Source organism: Piliocolobus tephrosceles, chromosome 8 (assembly GCF_002776525.5).
Source record: "Piliocolobus tephrosceles isolate RC106 chromosome 8, ASM277652v3, whole genome shotgun sequence".
In the NCBI taxonomy this organism is placed as follows: Eukaryota; Metazoa; Chordata; class Mammalia; order Primates; family Cercopithecidae; genus Piliocolobus; species Piliocolobus tephrosceles.
The window spans coordinates 12780930-12798551 of NC_045441.1; the positions used below are offsets into that span (position 1 = coordinate 12780930).

The 17622-nt window shown below is 51.4% G+C and overlaps 1 protein-coding gene across 3 annotated transcripts; it reads right to left on the minus strand.

Moving 5' to 3' along the window:
• Positions 1–4349: 4349 nt before the first annotated feature.
• On the minus strand, positions 4350–14222 carry TBL2 (transducin beta like 2). 3 transcript variants are annotated; one of them, XM_023218689.1, is made up of 7 exons: positions 13933–14222; positions 10073–10203; positions 9626–9810; positions 8695–8846; positions 8221–8347; positions 6565–6717; positions 4350–6344 (listed from the first exon to the last, which is right to left on the minus strand). In XM_023218689.1, exons 1-7 carry the CDS (start codon positions 14060–14062, stop codon positions 5879–5881), a joined length of 1344 nt encoding a protein of 447 aa, XP_023074457.1. In that variant the 5' UTR covers positions 14063–14222; the 3' UTR covers positions 4350–5878. The 3 variants fall into 3 exon arrangements, with proteins under 3 accessions (XP_023074457.1, XP_026312392.1, XP_026312391.1); XM_026456607.2 differs by having other exon boundaries at positions 9649–9810; positions 13933–14139; XM_026456606.1 differs by lacking the exon at positions 13933–14222 and adding an exon at positions 13499–13906.
• Positions 14223–17622: the final 3400 nt, after the last annotated feature.

The window sequence follows — 17622 nt, forward strand, 5'->3', positions numbered from 1 at the left end:
ACAGCACTCTTTGAAACTGTGGGCAAGTCCCTCACAGTCCTGGCACGCTCAGTGAAGAAACATGGGGTTGAGGAAATTTGGGGTGCAGCACATCAAGAAATTCACTTTTGCCCAGGGTTCTTTTGTTTGCTTTTTGTTTTGCTTCTTATTCTAGAGATGCCCTAGGTTATAGATTACAAAAGCCTAAAAGTACGCAGGGCAGAGGCCATTATTAGGGTGAAATAAGGACTCAAGGGCCAGAGACCAACACAGTTATTACCATCATAGTCATCACCTTCCACATCATCATCAACTTTATCATTTTGGGGGTTGTTGTTTGGTTGGTATTTTTCCTGCCGCTGAGCTCCCAAAGCAACTGAAACATACCTGGGCTGTCAAACCTACTAGCTGGCTAGGCACAGTGGCTCATGCCTATAATCCCAGCACTTTGGGAGGCCAAGTTGGGCAGATGACTGCAGCCTCAACCTCCCAGTCTCAAGCAATCCTCCCATCTCAGCCTCCTGAGTAGCTGTGCCATCATATGCCCGACTTTTTTGTATTTATGTAGCGATGGGGGTCTCCCTATGTTTCCCAAGCTGGTCTTGAACTCCTGGACCCAAGTGACCCTCCCTGCCTCAGCCTCCCAAAAGTGCTAGGATTACAGCTGTGAGCCACCACGCCCATCTGGCACTCTTTTATTTGTATTTTTTCAAGAGGTGGAGTCTCACTCTGTTGCTCAGGCTGGAGTGCAGTGGCATGATTGTGGCTCACTGCAGCCTCCAGCTCCTGGACTCAAGTGATCCTCCTGCCTCAGTCTCTCCAGTAGCCCAACAGCTTGGACTACAGGTGTGTGACACCATGCCCAGCTAATTTAAAATTTTTTTTGTAGAGATGGGGTCTCACCGTGTTACTCGAGCTGGTCTCAAACTCCTAGTCTCAAGCGATCCTCTCACCTTGGCTTCCCAAAGCACTGGGATTATAAACATAAGCCACCCCGCCTAGCCCAGTTTTGGAACTTTGATCATCTCCTCACTTTGGAACCATTAGTCCCTGGGAGAGTCACACTGAAGTGTATAAACTCACAAGATGCAGTGGCCTTGGAAAGTAATAGAATGATTTCTGCTGCCAATGCAACTGTGTGGTGGATGCATAAGTGGTGGTCAAAGTGAGCTCATTCTCTGTTGGGCAATCACTATACAGGTTCATCTTATTAGTCAACAAATTGTAGTGGTTGCTGTGTGCTCACTTGCATGGGTGCAACAGAAAGAGGGACAAGGCAGATTCCTAACACTATAAACTCCCTGCCCTCAAGGAGCTTATTTTCTGGATGGCAAGGTCAGAGGCTCTGTGGGGTCACACTAGGAACCAGCTTGAGCTCTGTACTCAGACCCAGAGTTGAATTCCTGCTTGCCACTTAACCTCCACAAATCTCGGTTTTTCCAATGGGGATAATAATTGCTATTTCACAAGAGCTGCTATGAAGTGAAAGTGAAAGAGTATGTGTCACAGGAGGCTATCGTTAATGCTTTCAATATATCATGTTACTGATTTTTTTCTTAGAGACAGGGTCTCGCTGTGTTGTCCAGGCTGTGATCATAGCTCACTGCAGCTTTGAACTCCTGGACTCAAGCAGTCCTCCCACTGCAGCCTCCGGAGAGGCTGGGACTAAAAGTGTCCATCACCATGCCCAACTTTTTTTTTTTTTTTTTTTTTTTTGTAGACAGCGAGTCTCAGTATGTTGCTCAGGCTGGTCTTGAACTCCTGGCCTCAAGTAATTCCCCTGCCTCGGCCTCCCAAGGTGTCAGGATTACTGGTGTGAGCTACCACTCCCAGTACCTGTTATTTAATGAATGAATTTTAAGTTCCAGGGTACATCTGCAGGATGTGCAGGTTTGTTACATAGGTAAATGTGTGCCATGGTGGCTTGCTGCACCTATCAACCCATCACCTAAGTATTAAGCCCAGCATGCATTAGCTATTATTCCCAATGTTCTCCCTCCCCCCGGCCCCCCCAACAGGCCTCAGTGTGTGTTGCCCCCTCTCTGTGTCCATGTGTTCTCATTGTTCAGCTCCCACTTATAAGTGAGAACATGCGGTGTTTGGTTTTCTGTTCTTGGGTTTGCTAAGGCTAATGACCTCCAGCTCCCTCCATGTCCCTGCAAAGGACGTGATCTTGTTCCTTTCTCTGGCTGCACAGTATTCCATGGTGTATATGTACCACATTTTCTTTATCCAGTCTATCACTGATGGTCACTTGGGTTGATTCCATGTTTTTGCTATTCTGAATAGTGCGGCAATGAACATTACATAGGAATTGCACATTAATTGCAGAAAACACAGATAACACAGAAACAAAAACTTTTTGTGCCTTTCCCAAGATGTCAGTCTCTGAAATGTGACTTTACTGGAGTAGCAATAATTGTGAAAACATGTCCGTATGCATGACACTATCCAGGGCTTCAAGTTATCACAGCTAAGCAAATTAGAGAATTGGTTTCCCTGATGTACCTGAGTGTTGGATGCAGGTGGTGGAAGACCCGCTTGCATCCAACTCCCAGAAAAGTAGCCAGAAGGAGGGTGGACTGCACTGAGGAAGGAAGACTCCCTGGGAAGCGGCAGGCCACTGTTGAGATGGCACTACCATCTTAATCTGTGTATTGCACAGTTTAAATGACTGCAAGCCCCAGCCTGGGCAACATAGTGAGACCCCCATCTCTACACAAAACAGACAGGTGTGATGGCATGCGCCTGTGATCCTAGCTACTTGGGAGGCTGAGGTGAGAGGATCACTTGAGCCCAGGAGGTCGAGGCTGCAGTGAGCCATGATGGCACCACTACACTCCAGTCTAGATGACGGAGTGAGACTCCATCTCTAAAACAAACAGAACACCAAAGTAGGCTATACACCACCATTTAAAATATTTCCCCAACTCTTTATTTTGAAAAATTTCACACCCACAGATGTTGAAATTGTAATTATGACATGAATACTGCCTTCACATGCAGGATTTTTGATTTAAACAAACAAACAAAAATTGGTGGCCTCTGCTCTATGTTAATATCCAGACACCTTCTCTGTGTTTACAAGAGAAGCTTGAGTGAGGGTACTTTCTCTTCTCAGAAGTCTGTGGAATGATTTTTTGGTAGTGTTTTCTCTTGTCTCACCGAAACTCAACACAGCAAGAAGGGCAGCATAGGATTCATTCTCATTTTACAGATGAGGAAACAAGCTCAGAGAGTTCAACAGATCTACCTGCTCTCAAGTCAACAGCTTACCCAGCTGGAACTGGAACTGAAGACATCTGACTTCAGTAACTCAACATTCTACTGCCACTTCCTGTCCTGCATACACAAGGGGAGTAACGCCAGAGCTGCTTCTAAGAACAGGTGTGCAAAGGAAGTATTTTAGTCTCATTCTTCTGACAATTGCCAAGGAAATACTCCTCAGGCCTTGTGTGCACAGCATTGCCAGCAGTCTGTGGTTAAGAGCATACAAAACCACAATGGAGACTGCGAGTGGGAAGATGCACAGAGAAGATACTGGGAGGTCTGTGGCTTGCCCCCGGCTTGAGTTTCACATTGATTGAGTGCTTACACTGTCCCAGGTACTGTGCCTGGACCACAGAGCTGACAGTGAGACAGTCCAGGAGTCTGCCCGGTGGTGCTCTCATTCCAGTGGTTTCAACAGTGAACCAGAAGCTGCCAATGAGAAGAGTGCTGGACTGCATCGGGCCTACCTTGGTGTTTTGTTTGGTCCAGATAGTGTTTATTTATTTATTTATTTAAGTTGCTCACTTCTAGCTTCTGTAAAGCAGACAATTTCTGCTGGATTCCTGAATAAGTAGCAGCCACCCCCCACCCCGCGGGCAGGACACAAGCCCTCCAGCTCCCTTCTGTCCCCACTTTCTACTGCCTTACACCCAGGCAACTGACCCGATTCACAGAGTTACGGTACCGTCTGACGTCCATAGCATTTAGATGGGGGACGAAGCCAGGTTACACAGGACCTTGCAGGCCATGGTAAGAGTTTTGGATTAAAAAAGTGTTTTTGGCTGGGCAAAATAGCTCACGCCTGTAATCCCAGCACTTGGGGAGGCCAAGAGGGGGGTGGATTACTTGAGGTCAGGAGTTCGAGACCAGCCTGGCCAACATCATGAAACCCTGTCTCTACTAAAAGCACAAAAATTAGTCAGGTGTGGTGGTGCACGCCTGTAATCCCAGCTACTCTGGAGGCTGAGGCAGGAGAATCGCTTGAACCTGGGAGGCAGTGGTTGTAGTGAGCCAAGACTGTGCCACTGTACTCCAGCCTGGGCAACACGGTGAGACTCTCAAAAAAAAAAAAATTGTTTTTACTATTTTTGGTTTAGAAAAAAAATTCTTTTGGATTTTATTCCAAGTGTGATGCCTTGGGGGGTTTTAACTAGGGAATAATGTGATCTGGTTCACATTTTCAAAAGATCACTCTGCTATATAGAAAAGTAATGAGGTAACAGAGGAAGCAGGAAGATCCATTAGGAAGCCATATTATATTGGCCCACTAGGTGACAGGGGCCAGGACCAGGATGGTAACAGAAAAGACGGAGAGAAGCAACAGCCTCAGGATGTCACCTGGAGTGTAACCAAAAGAATGTTTTGGTGGACGGACGACGGCAGTGGTGGTGGGACAGAGGGGATAATGAGTGGGGAGTCATCAAGGATAACTCCAAGATTGTGGCTTGTTCCAACATTGAGAGGTGAGAGGTCGGGGGCGACCAAAGGAGGTCGTAGTTTTCGTCAGAGAGACCAAGAGTTTGACTTGGGATGAATAAATTTTGCCTACACTCAAGTCTTCCCAGATACCTCATTTCCCTTATCTGCCACATCCAAGCAGCCTTCAAATTCACAAATTTAAACTTCTCAATACTCAATCTCTTATCGAATGTATCCCTTCAACTTCAATACCCATTGCCTCTGTCCTGCTCTGGTCCTCTCTTTCCTTGACATATACAACAGTAGCTATGAATAAACTACACAAAGCACTTAATAAGGGCGTATCTCTCTCTCCCACCAGCCATCTTTGATGGCAGAAACCATGTCTTATTCATATTTAATCTCCAGCATGTATTTATTTGGGCACAGAGTAGGCACGCAAATATCTGATGAACTGAAAAGAGGTCTCCTTAAACAGGATATCATCTCCCGAAGAGAGGACTCCCAACCATACAAAATGTATGATCAAGTCCCAACAAACTTTGCCTTCCCAAGGAATGTGTTTCTAATTTGGTTTCGAAGCACACTGGTTCCCACTTTTACCACTTTAATGCCACTGGACAATAGTACTACTCTTTTCCACTTTTCTTCCAGACCTAGGGACTTGATACTCTCTTAGCCTCACATCATCTTTGTAAGGAGATCGCAGAGAGGATTATTCTCCATCTTACAAACAGAACTGAGGCCCAGAAAGAAATCCCTTAGTATCTTTTTGATGGAGCACAGTTCTGTGATAGGAAGCTATCCCAGTCTCCCATCCTTGCAAAATCGCTGCTTAGTACTCAGGTGTTCTCTAGGTTGTTCTGGAACATTTACAGACTTCTTTGGGTGTGAGGATGTGCTGCCACAAGGCCAAAAATCGTTCTGTCTCCTCTTTCTACCACTCTCCTCAGCACCGGGTGGGAATAGATTCTACCCATTGGGCCTGGGAGGAAGAAAAGCACCTTGGTCACTAGTCAGGGAGGAGTCACAACCAGCAAGAAGAGATCTAAGTAGACAAGAGTAGTTTCAATGGGAAGAAGCAAGGCCACCAGTAAGAAAACCAGGAGACTCCTTCTGAAAGGCTTCCACCTGGGAGGAAAGGTGGCAGCAGCGCTGGGAGGAGGCCAGATCCCTCCTCCTCAATCCTCTGCGCCGGGCCCTCCCAGAGTCACTTCTTCAGGGCACCCAGGCTCTTCAGGGTCTCTTGGGCCTGGGTCAGCTTCTGCTGCAGCCTCTGGCGGGTACTGTCGTTGGAGGCCCGCTTCAGGTGGCCCTGCATCTCCTCCACCATGGCCCGGTGGCCAGGAGTGTTGTGAAAGAGCCGCACAGCCCGGTCCCCACAGGATGCCAGAAAGCGGCCGGTGATGTCAAAGGACAAGTCGGTGATACATTCACCATGGACTCGCTCAAAGCACTCCTCCTTCTCGCCCCGCCGGGTATTGTAGAGATGAATACTGCTGCCACTGGCCAAGGCCAAGACCTGGGCGTCGGGGGAGAGGGCCAGGCGGCACAGTGCAGCGCCCGCCGCCTCTTCAAAGCGGCCTGTCCTCAGCAAGTAGGGGTCCTGCTGCTTCTTGTATTCCACATCTGTGTCCCACAGTTTCCATGTACCATCCTTGGAGACAGAAGCCATCCTGCAGCACAGAAAATCACAGCTCATGCCCCAACACACCCTGGCAGGGTAAGTACTGGCCCAACTTGAGCAGCTCCAGCTAGGAAGCTAAGTCAGCTTCCTGCTGAGGGCCAGGCACCCCACCCGCTTCAGAGCCATGGCACAAACAGGCAGAAGGACCCTGGTTGTCAAGAGGGGCCAAGAGCCACTGGTCAGACAGACATCTGAGCAGACTCACTCACCTCCGCGAGTCGTTGGAGAAAGCAAATGAGCGCACAGCCGCGGAGTGGCCCTTGAGTTCGAAGGCTCGTACCACCTCCTGGAACTCCCCCTTCTTTCCAAAGCAGACTTCCCAAACCTTCACATCCGGGGTGAAGCCACAGGAGGCTACAAATCTGCCATACAACCCAGGAGCCTTTAAAACTTCATTTTGGGAGCATGTTGTTCCTGTAAACCCCCTCAATCTCTTTCCTGAGAAAGTTGATAATCTCATATCTGGATAATATAAACCTTTAAAGAGTTATTTTGGCCGGGCATAGTGGCTCACGCCTGTAATCCCAGCACTTTAGGAGGCCAAGGTGGGTGGATCACCTGAGGTCAGGAGTTCGGAGACCAGCCTGGCCAACATGGTGAAACCTCATCTCCACTAAAAATACAAAATTAGCCAGGCGTGGTGGCACGTGCCTGTAGTCCCGCCTACTGGTAAGGCTGAGGTGGGAGTATCACTTGAACCTGGCAGGTGGAGGTTGCAGTGAGCTGAGATTGTATCGCTGCACTCCAGCCTGGGCAACAGAGCAAGACTCCATCTCAGAAAAAAAAACAAAAAACAAAAAAGGCCACGTGCGGTGGCTCACACCTGTAATCCCAGTACTTTGGGAGGCCCAGGCAGGCAGATCGCTTGATGTCAGGAGTTTGAGACCAGCCTGACCAACATGGAGAAACCTCGCCTCTACTAAAAATAAAAAATTAGCTGGGCGTAGTGGTGCATGCCTGTAATCCCAGCTACTTGGGGGAGACTGAGGCAGGAGAATCGCTTGAACCTGGGAGGTGGAGGTTGCGGTGAGCCAAGATCGTGCCATTGCACTCCAGCCTAAGCAACAAGAGCGTAACTCCATCTCAAAAAACAAACGAACAACAACAACAACAAAGTTCTTTTATGTATGTGACCTCGGTTTATCCTCTAGCTTTGTTCTAAGACATGTAACATCCCCCACAAAGTGACTTGGCGCAGTGGCTCATGCCTGTAATTCTAGCACTTTGGGAGGTCGAGGCAAGAGGATCACTTGAGGCCAGGAGTTCAGGACCGGCCTGGGCAACATAATGACACCCCACCTCAACAAAAAATACAAAAATTAGCCAGGTGTGGTAGTGTGCACCTGTAGTCCCAGCTACTCGGGAGGCTAAGGTGGGAGGATGGCCTGAGTCTGGGAGGTCAAGGCTACAGTGAGCTGTGATCGCACCACTGCACTCCTGCCTGGGCGAGGGTGAAACCCTGTCTCAACAAACAAACAAACAAAAACCAAAAATTAGCTGAGTACAGTGGCATGTGCCTAAAGTTCCAGCTACTCAAGAGGCTGAGGTGGGAGGATCACTACAATCCAGGAGTTTGAGGCTGCAGTGAGCTATGATCGCACCACTGTGCTCCAGCCTGGGTGACAGAGTGAGACTAATTTTCTCAAAAACCAAAACACTGAAGATGAAGAAATAGCGACTAAGGACATGGGGTGACCTGCATGAAATCCCACTACTCCAAGCGGGGAGAGCTGAGACTTGAAGCTCGGGCTCCTGACCCCACCCCGTATGCGCTTCCCAAGCGATGAAGCTGGCTCTCTGTCCTGTGCCTGCTCCCCAGCCCCAGCCTCTTGTGGTCCCAGATGCCAATGCCCCTCCTTGCCCACCTGCCACAGGGAGATACAGCAGCATGTGTGTTGTTCATCTGGTTGGTGTTGATGGTAGACAGCACTTGACCCTTCAGACTCCAGATGAGGACAGTGGTGTCACTGGAGGCAGTCATGATAAACTTCCCTGAGCGGGAAGGGAGTGATGTGGGCCACGGGCAGTGACCTGACCAACTGTCATTCTCCAAAGACACTTACAAGGCCTCTGCTGCCCGAAGTATACATGTCTCCTCCCAGGCCAAGGGTCACTACAGACAAGGACTCTGCTGAAGACTGTGGCCCTTCCCGCCTTCCCTAGGGACCTGGTGTGGCCCAGGGACTCCAGGGGAGCACACAGCCAGGCTGTTTACAGCCAGGGCCCCCTGTCCCTCTTAGGTTGAGCAGAACTTTCAGGCAGCATTAACTCATTGAGGAAACAGAACTGGATCTTTCCTTCATGCTTTGGGCAGGTGCCACCCCCTGAATGCCTCTTACCTGTGTTAGCAATGCCAATGTCGATGACAGGCGCCTTGTGCTTTTTAGGGAAGTCCTCTGGGGTGGCTGTGAAGGTATAGCCCCCATCCTCCCGCTTGGTCATCTTGAAGACACGGAGGGTGTCCCCGTTGGCCAGCCAGACGATGAAGGCTCTAGAGACAGGTAGCATACAAATCACTCTCTCACTAGACAAAGAGGCTCTGTGTTCCTGGTCCTGTGCTGGGTTCTGGGGGAAGTCAAGATCTCCCCTCACGCCCCACAGTCTAGCCTTACAACATAAGTCCCTAGGCCGGGCGTGGTGGCTCAAGCCTGTAATCCCAGCACTTTGGGAGGCCGAGACGGGCGGATCACGAGGTCAGGAGATCGAGACCATCCTGGCTAACACTGTGAAACCCCGTCCCTACTAAAAAAAAAATACAAAAAACTAGCCGGGCGAGGTGGCGGGCACCTGTAGTCCCAGCTACTCAGGAGGCTGAGGCAGGAGAATGGCATAAACCCGGGAGGCGGAGCTTGCAGTGAGCTGAGATCTGGCCACTGCACTCCAGCTTGGGCGACAGAGCGAGACTCCATCTCAAAAAAAAAAAAAAACATAAGTCCCTGGTTCCAAATCTTATAAAACTCCTCAAAAGGTAAGATTCCCATTGCTTTGACTCCTTTAGTTTCTCTCTAGGGTTTAGAAACCAAGGCTCATCTGGAAGCCAGGCCAAGTTATTTCCAGGTAGGAAGAGACTTCCCCCCATTTCCTTGCTGTATAGCAGCACAGACCTCCAGGGAGCCCCAGGCAGCACGCAAACTATGTGGATGCTCTTTCTGGCACCCCAAGGGAGGCCCTGGGTCTGGGTCCCTCCTCGCTACCTCAAAGCAGATATGGGAAGGCCAATGCCTGGGACTGGGCCTCTTCAGGCAAACCTGAGGCTCCATCCTGTCCCACCTGCAGTCAGGGCTGAAGCGCACCAGGGTGGCGTGGTCCAGCTCCACATTGGCTCTCATGCTGCGGTGCTCTCGCTGCAGAAAGTCCTTGGTGCTCCAGATGCGGATGGTGCGATCATCTGCACAGGTGGCCAGGTATTTGCCATTGCTGCTAAAGTCCATGCAAGATATGTTCCCGCTGTGGCTCTAGGGGAAGGGTGGCAGGAAGTGTGAATAGGAGCTCCTTGGGGAGATGGGGAAGCCAAACCTGGAACCAGGGAGATGGGGCCCCCTTGCCTGGATTAACAGCAAGCTGAGGTTGGGCTGCGATGAGAGGAGACAGAATTAAGCATCCCCGCTGATTCTGATCAGAGGCAGGAGGGTCTGTAACATGCATGGAATACTATAGAGGAAAAGCCTGTGTGGGTCTGAGTCTCAGAGTGCGCACTGCGCCGGGTACCCCACGTACCTTCAGAGCTGCAGCCAGGAGGCGGTGGGTGAAGTTGTGTTGTTGAGGCTTCTCCTTTCGAATCCGCTGATACTGTTTCTGCTTCTTGGATCCCGAGGATTTGTCAGGTGGAAATCCATTTGCTTTTTGGCCTATAAGGAAGGGCCATGTTGTTCTCCAGTTACTCACTGATAAGCATTTGCTGCCCATCTATGATTAGCCAGGCATTGAGTGGAACAGCAGGAGATTAACCAGACATGGCCCTTGTCTTCAGGGGGAGAGTGAGTGTGATATGGGCAAAAACAGAGGCTTGGCTGGCTGGGTATGGTGGCTCATGCCTGTAATCCCAACGCTTCGGGAGGCTGAGGCAGGAGGATCACTCGAGCCCAGGAGTTCGAGGCTGCAGTGAGCTATGATCACAACACTACTGCACTCCATCCTGAGTGACAGAGTGAGACCCTGTCAAACAGAAAACAGAAGCAAAACAGAGGCTTTGCAATCAGACCTGGGTTTGGATTCTGTCTCTAATACTGACTGACTTTGAGGAGGCTGTTTACAGTAAGTCCATAGAGCACCTTCATGTAAAGTGGAAAAGGCGTACTCTGGGTAGGGTGATGCTGCTGGGTGAGTACACAGCACGGCCAGTGGAGTGTGGATCCTTGGCCAGACAGCCCTACGTAGGGAGTAATGTGCACAGCTGTCTCTAGTGGCCCTGCTTTGGGTAAGTTAGTGAATTGCTCTGGACCTTGTTTTTTTTTTTTTTTTTTCTTCTTTTCTTTCTTTCTTGTTTTTGGAGACAGAGTCTTGCTCTGTCGCCCAGGCTGGAGTGCAGTGGCATGATCTCTGCTCACTGTAGCCTCTGTCTCCCGGGTTCAAGCAATTCTCGTGCCTCAGCCTCCCAAGTAGCTGGAATTATGGGCGTATACCACCATATCCAACTAATCTTTTTGGTTTTTTTTAGTAGAGATGGGGTTTCACCATGTTGGCAAGGCTGGTCTCCAACTCCTCACCTCAAGTGATCTGCCTGCCTTGGCCTCCCAAGGTGCTGGGATTATAGGTGTGAGCCACTGTGTCTGGCCCAACCTTGGTTTTCTTTTTTTTTGGAGACGGAGTCTCGCTCTGTCACCCGGGCTGGAGTGCAGTGGCCGGATCTCAGCTCATCACAAGCTCTGCCTCCCGGGTTTATGCCATTCTCCTGCCTCAGCCTCCTGAGTAGCTGGGACTACAGGCGCCCGCCACCTCGCCCGGCTAGTTTTTTGTATGTTTTAGTAGAGACGGGGTTTCACCATGTTAGCCAGGATGGTCCCGATCTCCTGACCTCGTGATCCGCCCGTCTCGGCCTCCCAAAGTGCTGGGATTACAGGCTTGAGCCACTGCGCCCGGCCCCAACCTTGGTTTTCTTAAACAGAGGTTGAGAGCTGGGCACGGTGGCTCATGCCTGTGATCCCAGCACTTTGGGAGGCTGAGGTGGGAGGATTGCTTGAGCTCAGGAGTTGGAGACCAGCCTGGTTAACGGAGTGACACCCCGTCTCTACAGAAAACTTTAATTAGCTGGGAATGGTGGCATGCGCCTGTGGTCCCAGCTATTCGGAGGCTAAGGAGGGAAAATTGCTTGAGCCCAGGAGTTCGAATGCAGTGATCGTGCCACTGTATTCCGGCCTGGGGAACACAGTGAGATTCTGTCTCAAAAAAGATATAAATAAATAAAAATAAGGGAGATTGAATTGGATGAGTTATCTACAAAGTGACAAGCAAAAGTACCAAACATAAGCATTAAAGGCTTTATGGAGGCCAGGCGTGGTGGCTCACGCCTGTAATCCCAGCACTTTGGGAAGCTGAGGCAGCTGGATCATCTTGATGCCCAGGAGCTCCAGACCAGCCTGGCCAACATGGTGAAACCCCGTCTCTACTAAACATACAAAAATTAGCCGAGCGCAGCGGCAGGCGCCTGTAATCCCAGCTATTTAGGAGGCTAGGCAGGAGAATCGCTTGAACCCAGGAGGTGGAGGTTGCAGTGAGCCCAGATCGCGTCACTGCGCTCCAGTACCCGAAAGAACTCGGGGCTGAGAAGTCAACATCTGTTGAGCCCTGTGCTGGGGAGTGGAGCCAGTCACTTTTGCATAAGATACTTAATTGAGTCAGTCACAAAGCTGGCATGTGTTAAATGACTGCAGATGCTCCCCAGTTCCAACAGGAAAAAAGCTCCTGAGCCCTGCATACAAACAGAGCCACAATCTGTCCTCTGCTTCCTTCCCTCCAGGCTTGTCTAACAAGCCCCCCTCCTCACACTTAAGTCATACCAAATGCTGTTTGGGGACTCCTTGCCTTCTCGGGTATTGCCATTGGCAGGAATGTCTTTTTTCCTTGGCTTTCTGGCAAACTCTTATTCTAGAACCATCCTTTGAGACCCCACACTACCTCATATGCCCCTATTCTCAGTAATGATTTCTCTAACAACCACCTCCCCAATAAAAGAGCAGGGCTGGGCCGGGAACGGTGGCTCATGCCTGTAATCCCAGCACTTTGGGAGGCTGAGGCAGGCAGATCATGAGGTCAGGAGATCGAGACCATCCCGGCTAACACGGTGAAACCCCATCTCTACTAAAAAAATACAAAAAATTAGCCGGGCGTGGTGGTGGACACTTGTAGTCCCAGCTACTCAGGAGGCTGAGGCAGGAGAATGGCATGAGCCTGGGAGGTGGAATGCAGTGAGCCAAGATCGCGCCACTGTACTCCAGCCTGGGAGGCAGAGCAAGACTCCATCTCAAAAAAAAAAAAAAAAGGAGCAGGGCTGGCCGGGCACAGCGGTTCATACCTGTAATCCCAGCCAGGACGAGTGGATTACCTGAGGTCAGGAGTTCGAGACCAGTCTGACCAACGTGGCGAAACCCTGTGTCTACTAAATATACAAAAAATCCTCAGGCGTGCTGGTGTGTGCCTGTAGTCCCAGCTACTCGGGAGGCAGAGGCAGAAGAATCGCTTGAACCCAGGAGGTGGAGGTTGCAGTGCGCCAAGATCCTGCCACTGTACTCCAGCCTGGGCAAGAAGAGCTAAACTCTGTCTCAAACATAAAAAGAGCAGGGTTGCCCACTCCCTCTCTGGTGTTTGCCGTTTCTAGTACTAACCTCTTCTATGAAACTTTTCAGACAGGCTCTTGCTGTCACCTGGGCTGGAGTGCAGTGGCGCGATTGATGACAGCTCACTGAAGCCCTGAACTCCTGGACTCACGCCACCCTCCTGCCTCGGCCTCCCATGGAGCTGGGACTACAGGGGCGTGCACAACCACACCCAGCTAATTTTTCATAGAGATGGAGTCTTGCTATGTTGCTTAGGCTGGTCTGAAACTCCTGGGCTCAAGCCTGCCTCGGCCTTCCAAAGTACTGGGAATACAGGCGTGAGCCACCGCGCCTGGCCTCAATGAAACTTATTTCACTGTTTTTCACTTACATGTTTAGGTGTTCATCATGCAGATGTACTTCTCCTTTACTGGACTCCTTACAGAAAAAGATCCCAAAGCCCATCAGAGGGTCACAGATGCCCAGTATATGCTGCTGCACATCACAGAACTGGTGCTTTTTCTGAGATCGCAGCCACGGAGCAGGCTGAAGAGTTTACGGTGCTCTCCTGGCCACCCCGGGGACGGCCTAGCCTCGGCCACCGAGAAAGCCGCAGCGCGGGGCCCAGGTTGGAGCCAGTCCTGCCCCAGGGGGTGCGCCCAGCCCAGCGAGGCGGGCCCTCGTCTCTGGAAGCGAAGCTCACGTCATCAGAGGAGAAACTGAGGCCCATGGAGTCGCCGAGCCCCACCAGCCGCTGGCCCAAACCACAGGTCGGACCACGAGGAGGTCACGCGGGCCGCCCCCACCCGACCCGGCCCCACTTACAGGCGGGCCTGCCTCTCCTCTCCTCCTCCGCGCGCAGCCACCCCCGAGCTACCGCTGCGGTCGCCATCAGGGCCAGCAGCCCAAGCAACACCGACAGCCCCATGAACTCCGGTATCTGCGAGAGCTCCATGTTGGCTGGGCCACTGCCACCTCAGCCAGTGAGCACGCGGGTGCCCGCACGGCTCGGCGGAGTCGCGCACGCACGCGGGGGCGGGGCCTGGCCGTTGGGGCGCCTCGAGCGGCGGGGCCTGGCCGTTAGAGCGCCTGGGGGCGGAGCCTGGTTGTTATAATGACTTCAGGGCGGGGCCTGGCCGTTAGAGCGTCTCAACGGGGGGAGCCCAGCTGTTGGGGCGCTAGAGGGGCGGGGCCTGACTATTAGAGCGCCTCGAGGGGCGGGGCCTGATTGTTAGAGCTCCTTGAAGGCGGGGCCTGGCCGTTAAAGCGTCTCGAGGAGAGGAATCTGGTTATTAAAGCGCCTCGAGGGGCGGACCCTGGGTTAGAGCGTCTCGAGGGGCCGAACCCAGAGGTAGCGTGTCTCGAGGGGCGGGACCTGGTTGTTAGAGCGCCTGGAGGGACAGAGCCTGGGTTAGAGCGTCTCTAGGGGCGGGGCCTGGAGTTAGAGAACGTCTCCAGGGGCGGGGCCTAGAGTTAGAGCATCTCCAAGCGTGGAGCCTAGTTATTAGAGCGCCTCGAGAGGCGGAGCCTGGAGTTAGAGCGTCTCGAGGGGCGGGGCTGGGTTGTTAGCGCGTCTCGAGGGGCAGAACCCGGAGGTAGAGCGTCTCAAGGGGCGGGGCCCGGAGGTAGAACATCTCGAGGGGCGAGGCCCGACTCTTGGTGTGTTTCGAGGAGCGGGTCGCCTGGCGGTTGAGGTTGCAGAACGGCGGAGGGCGGAGGAAGGCGGGATTTGCAACCCCTGTTCACGCCTCCTCCTGAGGAACTCACTGATAATTGTTTATTAAAGGCGTTATTCCAGCCATCACCACACTGGATCCTCTCAAGGAAGCGGGGCGGGGATTATTATTACCATTTAACAGACAGGAAACTCAGCATCAGCGAAAGATCAGACGGGGTTTTACTTTTACTGCTGGTGGAGAAGGGGAAGAGTAGGCCAGGCGCGTGATGTGGAACAGCCTCCGCAAAAACCTGAGAAGCTGGGATGTGGGAAATGGTGAGAGGAGTGGAAAGGTCTGGGGGCGTTGAGCGCTGGCTCCACCCAACAAGCTGCTCATTACTGGGAGAGGTGGGGCAAAAGCTGTGTCTGGTGATTCCCTGGATGGACCTTTGTGTGAAAAGACCAAATACAGAAAACCGACAGTGGCTTCAAGGATCCAAGAGGGAGGTGACGGGGACCTGGATTTGGAGATGGCCTGGCAAGTGGAAAGTTAAAAGGGAGTTTTAATAGAAAATTTATTTTATTTATTTATTTACTTTTGAGACGGAGTTTCATTCTGTTGCTCAGGCTGGAGTGCAGTGACGCATCTTGGCTGACTGCAACCTCCGCCTCCCGGGTGCAAGAGATTCTTCTGCCTCAGCCTCCAGAGTAGCTGGGATTACAAGCGTGCGCCACCACGCCCTGCTAATTTTTGTGTTTTTTATAGAGACGGGGGTTTTGTCATGTTGGCCAGGCTGGTCTCGAACTCCTGACCTCAGGTGATCCACCTACTTTGGCCTCCCAAAGTGCTGGGATTACAGGCATGAGCCACCATGCCGAGCCCGGAGATTATTGTTATTTTTTATTTTTTTGAGACAGAGTCTTGTCGCACTGTTGCCCAGGCTGCGTGCAGTGGCACGATCTCTGCTCACTACAACCTCTGCCTCCCAGGTTCAAGCGATTCTCTTGCCTCAGTCTCCTGAGTAGCTGGGATTATGGGCGCCCGCCACCATGCCTGGCTAATTTTTTGTATTTTTTAGTAGAGCCAGGGTTTCACTATGTTGGCCAGGCTGGTCTCCAACTCTTGACCTTGTGATCTGCCCGCCTCAGCCTCTCAAAAGTGTTGGGATTACAGATGTGAGCCACCACGCCTGGCCCAGACTAGGAGATTTTTTCATAGAAACTTCTTTTAAGGCCGGGCGCAGTGACTCACGCCTGTAATCCCAGCACTTTGGGAGGCCCAGGTGGGCAGATCACCTGAGATCAGGAGTTCGAGACCAGCCTGGCTAACATGGTGAAACCCCGTCTCTACTAAAAATACAAAAATTACCCAGGCATAGTGGTGCGCACCTGTAATCCTAGCTACTCGGGAGGCTGAGGCAGAAGAATCACTTGAACCTGGGAGGCGGAGGTTGTAGTGAGCCAAGATGGCTCCACTGCACTCCAGCTGGGCTGACAGAGTGAGATTCCGTCTCAAAAAAAAAAAAAAAAAAAAAAAAATTAACCAGACATAGTGACACGTGCCTGTAGTCCCAGCTAACTGGCAGGCTGAGGTGGCAGAATCACCTGAGTCTGGGAGGTCGAGGCTATAGTGAGCTGTGATTGTGCCACTGCACTGCAGCCTGAGCAACAGAGTGAGACCCTGTCCCCCCCCCCCAAAAAAAATGAAGATTCACAGGGGTTTGAAAAAGTGAACAGGGAGGTCTCATGGACTCTTCCTCTCTGTTTCCTCCAATAGTAACATCTTGCATAACTGCAGTGCAATATCAAAACCAGGAACTTGACATTGATGCTATCTACAGAACTTATTCAAATTCCACCAACAAGGAGACAATCTGAAAGACTTATTGGTAGAATTTGGGTTGAACAGACGTGCTCCGTAGGTGTCCTAGTCCCGAAGCCCAGAGTGAGTCAATGTACCGAAGTTGGAGATTCCTGCTGCAAACATTTCCATCCCCACCTGGGAGCCTGCCTTCCTGACAGTCCGGGCCCTTCAGCGATAAGAAGGACCCTCTGAGAAGAGCGGTCGCTGCAGAGGCTGGATGACAGACAGACACACCCGCAATCTTGGGGGAGGAAATGGATCCAGTCAGAGAGCAAATGGAGCGGCCTCATTTCCTTCCCTTTTGTCCTTTGCGGGAAACTGACATTGACTCAGCTGTGGGCAGTGGGGTAGGGAGGGGTGTGAGGGGGTGTCTAGAGCATCCTGAGGCTTGCCCTCCCTATCTTGCTACTTAGGACTGTGGGCCCAGCCATAACCCACTATCTCCACCATCTCGAGAGAAAGCTACACTTTAAAAAATTTTTATCTATGTATTTATTCTGAGACAGAGTCTCGCCGTGTCGCCCAGGCTGGAATGCAATGGTATGATCTCGGCTCGCTGCAACTTCCGCCTCCCAGGCTCAAGTGATCCTTCTGCCTCAATCAATCTTCCTGCCTCAGCCTCCCAGGTAGCTAGGACTACAGGCATGCACCATCACACCCAGCTAATTTTTGTGTGTGTGTTTTGTAGAGACAAGGTTTCACCATGTTGCTCAGGCTGGTGTCGAACTCCTAAGCCAAGTGATCCTCCCACTTCAACCTCCCAAAGTGCTGGGATTATAGGCATGAGCCACCAAGCCTGGCCAAAGATGCACTTCTAAGAAGAATTTCATTTACCAAGCATTTTGCATGTGACATGTATTGATCTAGGAGCATTTTTTAAATAAAGAGAGTCTCACTGTGTCGCCCAGGCTGGAGGGCAGTGGCTCAATCACAACTGATTGCAGCCTGAAACTCCTGGACTCAAACAATCCTCCCACCACAGCCTCCCAAGTAG

Bases quoted from the DNA above. Each gene is read 5' to 3' on its own strand.
- TBL2 (XM_023218689.1), bottom strand. From the start codon at position 14,062: ATGGAGCTCTCGCAGATACCGGAGTTCATGGGGCTGTCGGTGTTGCTT. The intron at 9,811-10,072 runs GTACGTGGGGTA...CCCTTCCCCTAG, and splicing joins TCCTGGCTGCAGCTCTGAAG to AGCCACAGCGGGAACATATC. The intron at 6,345-6,564 runs GTGAGTGAGTCT...TCTGTGCTGCAG, and splicing joins TTCTCCAACGACTCGCGGAG to GATGGCTTCTGTCTCCAAGG.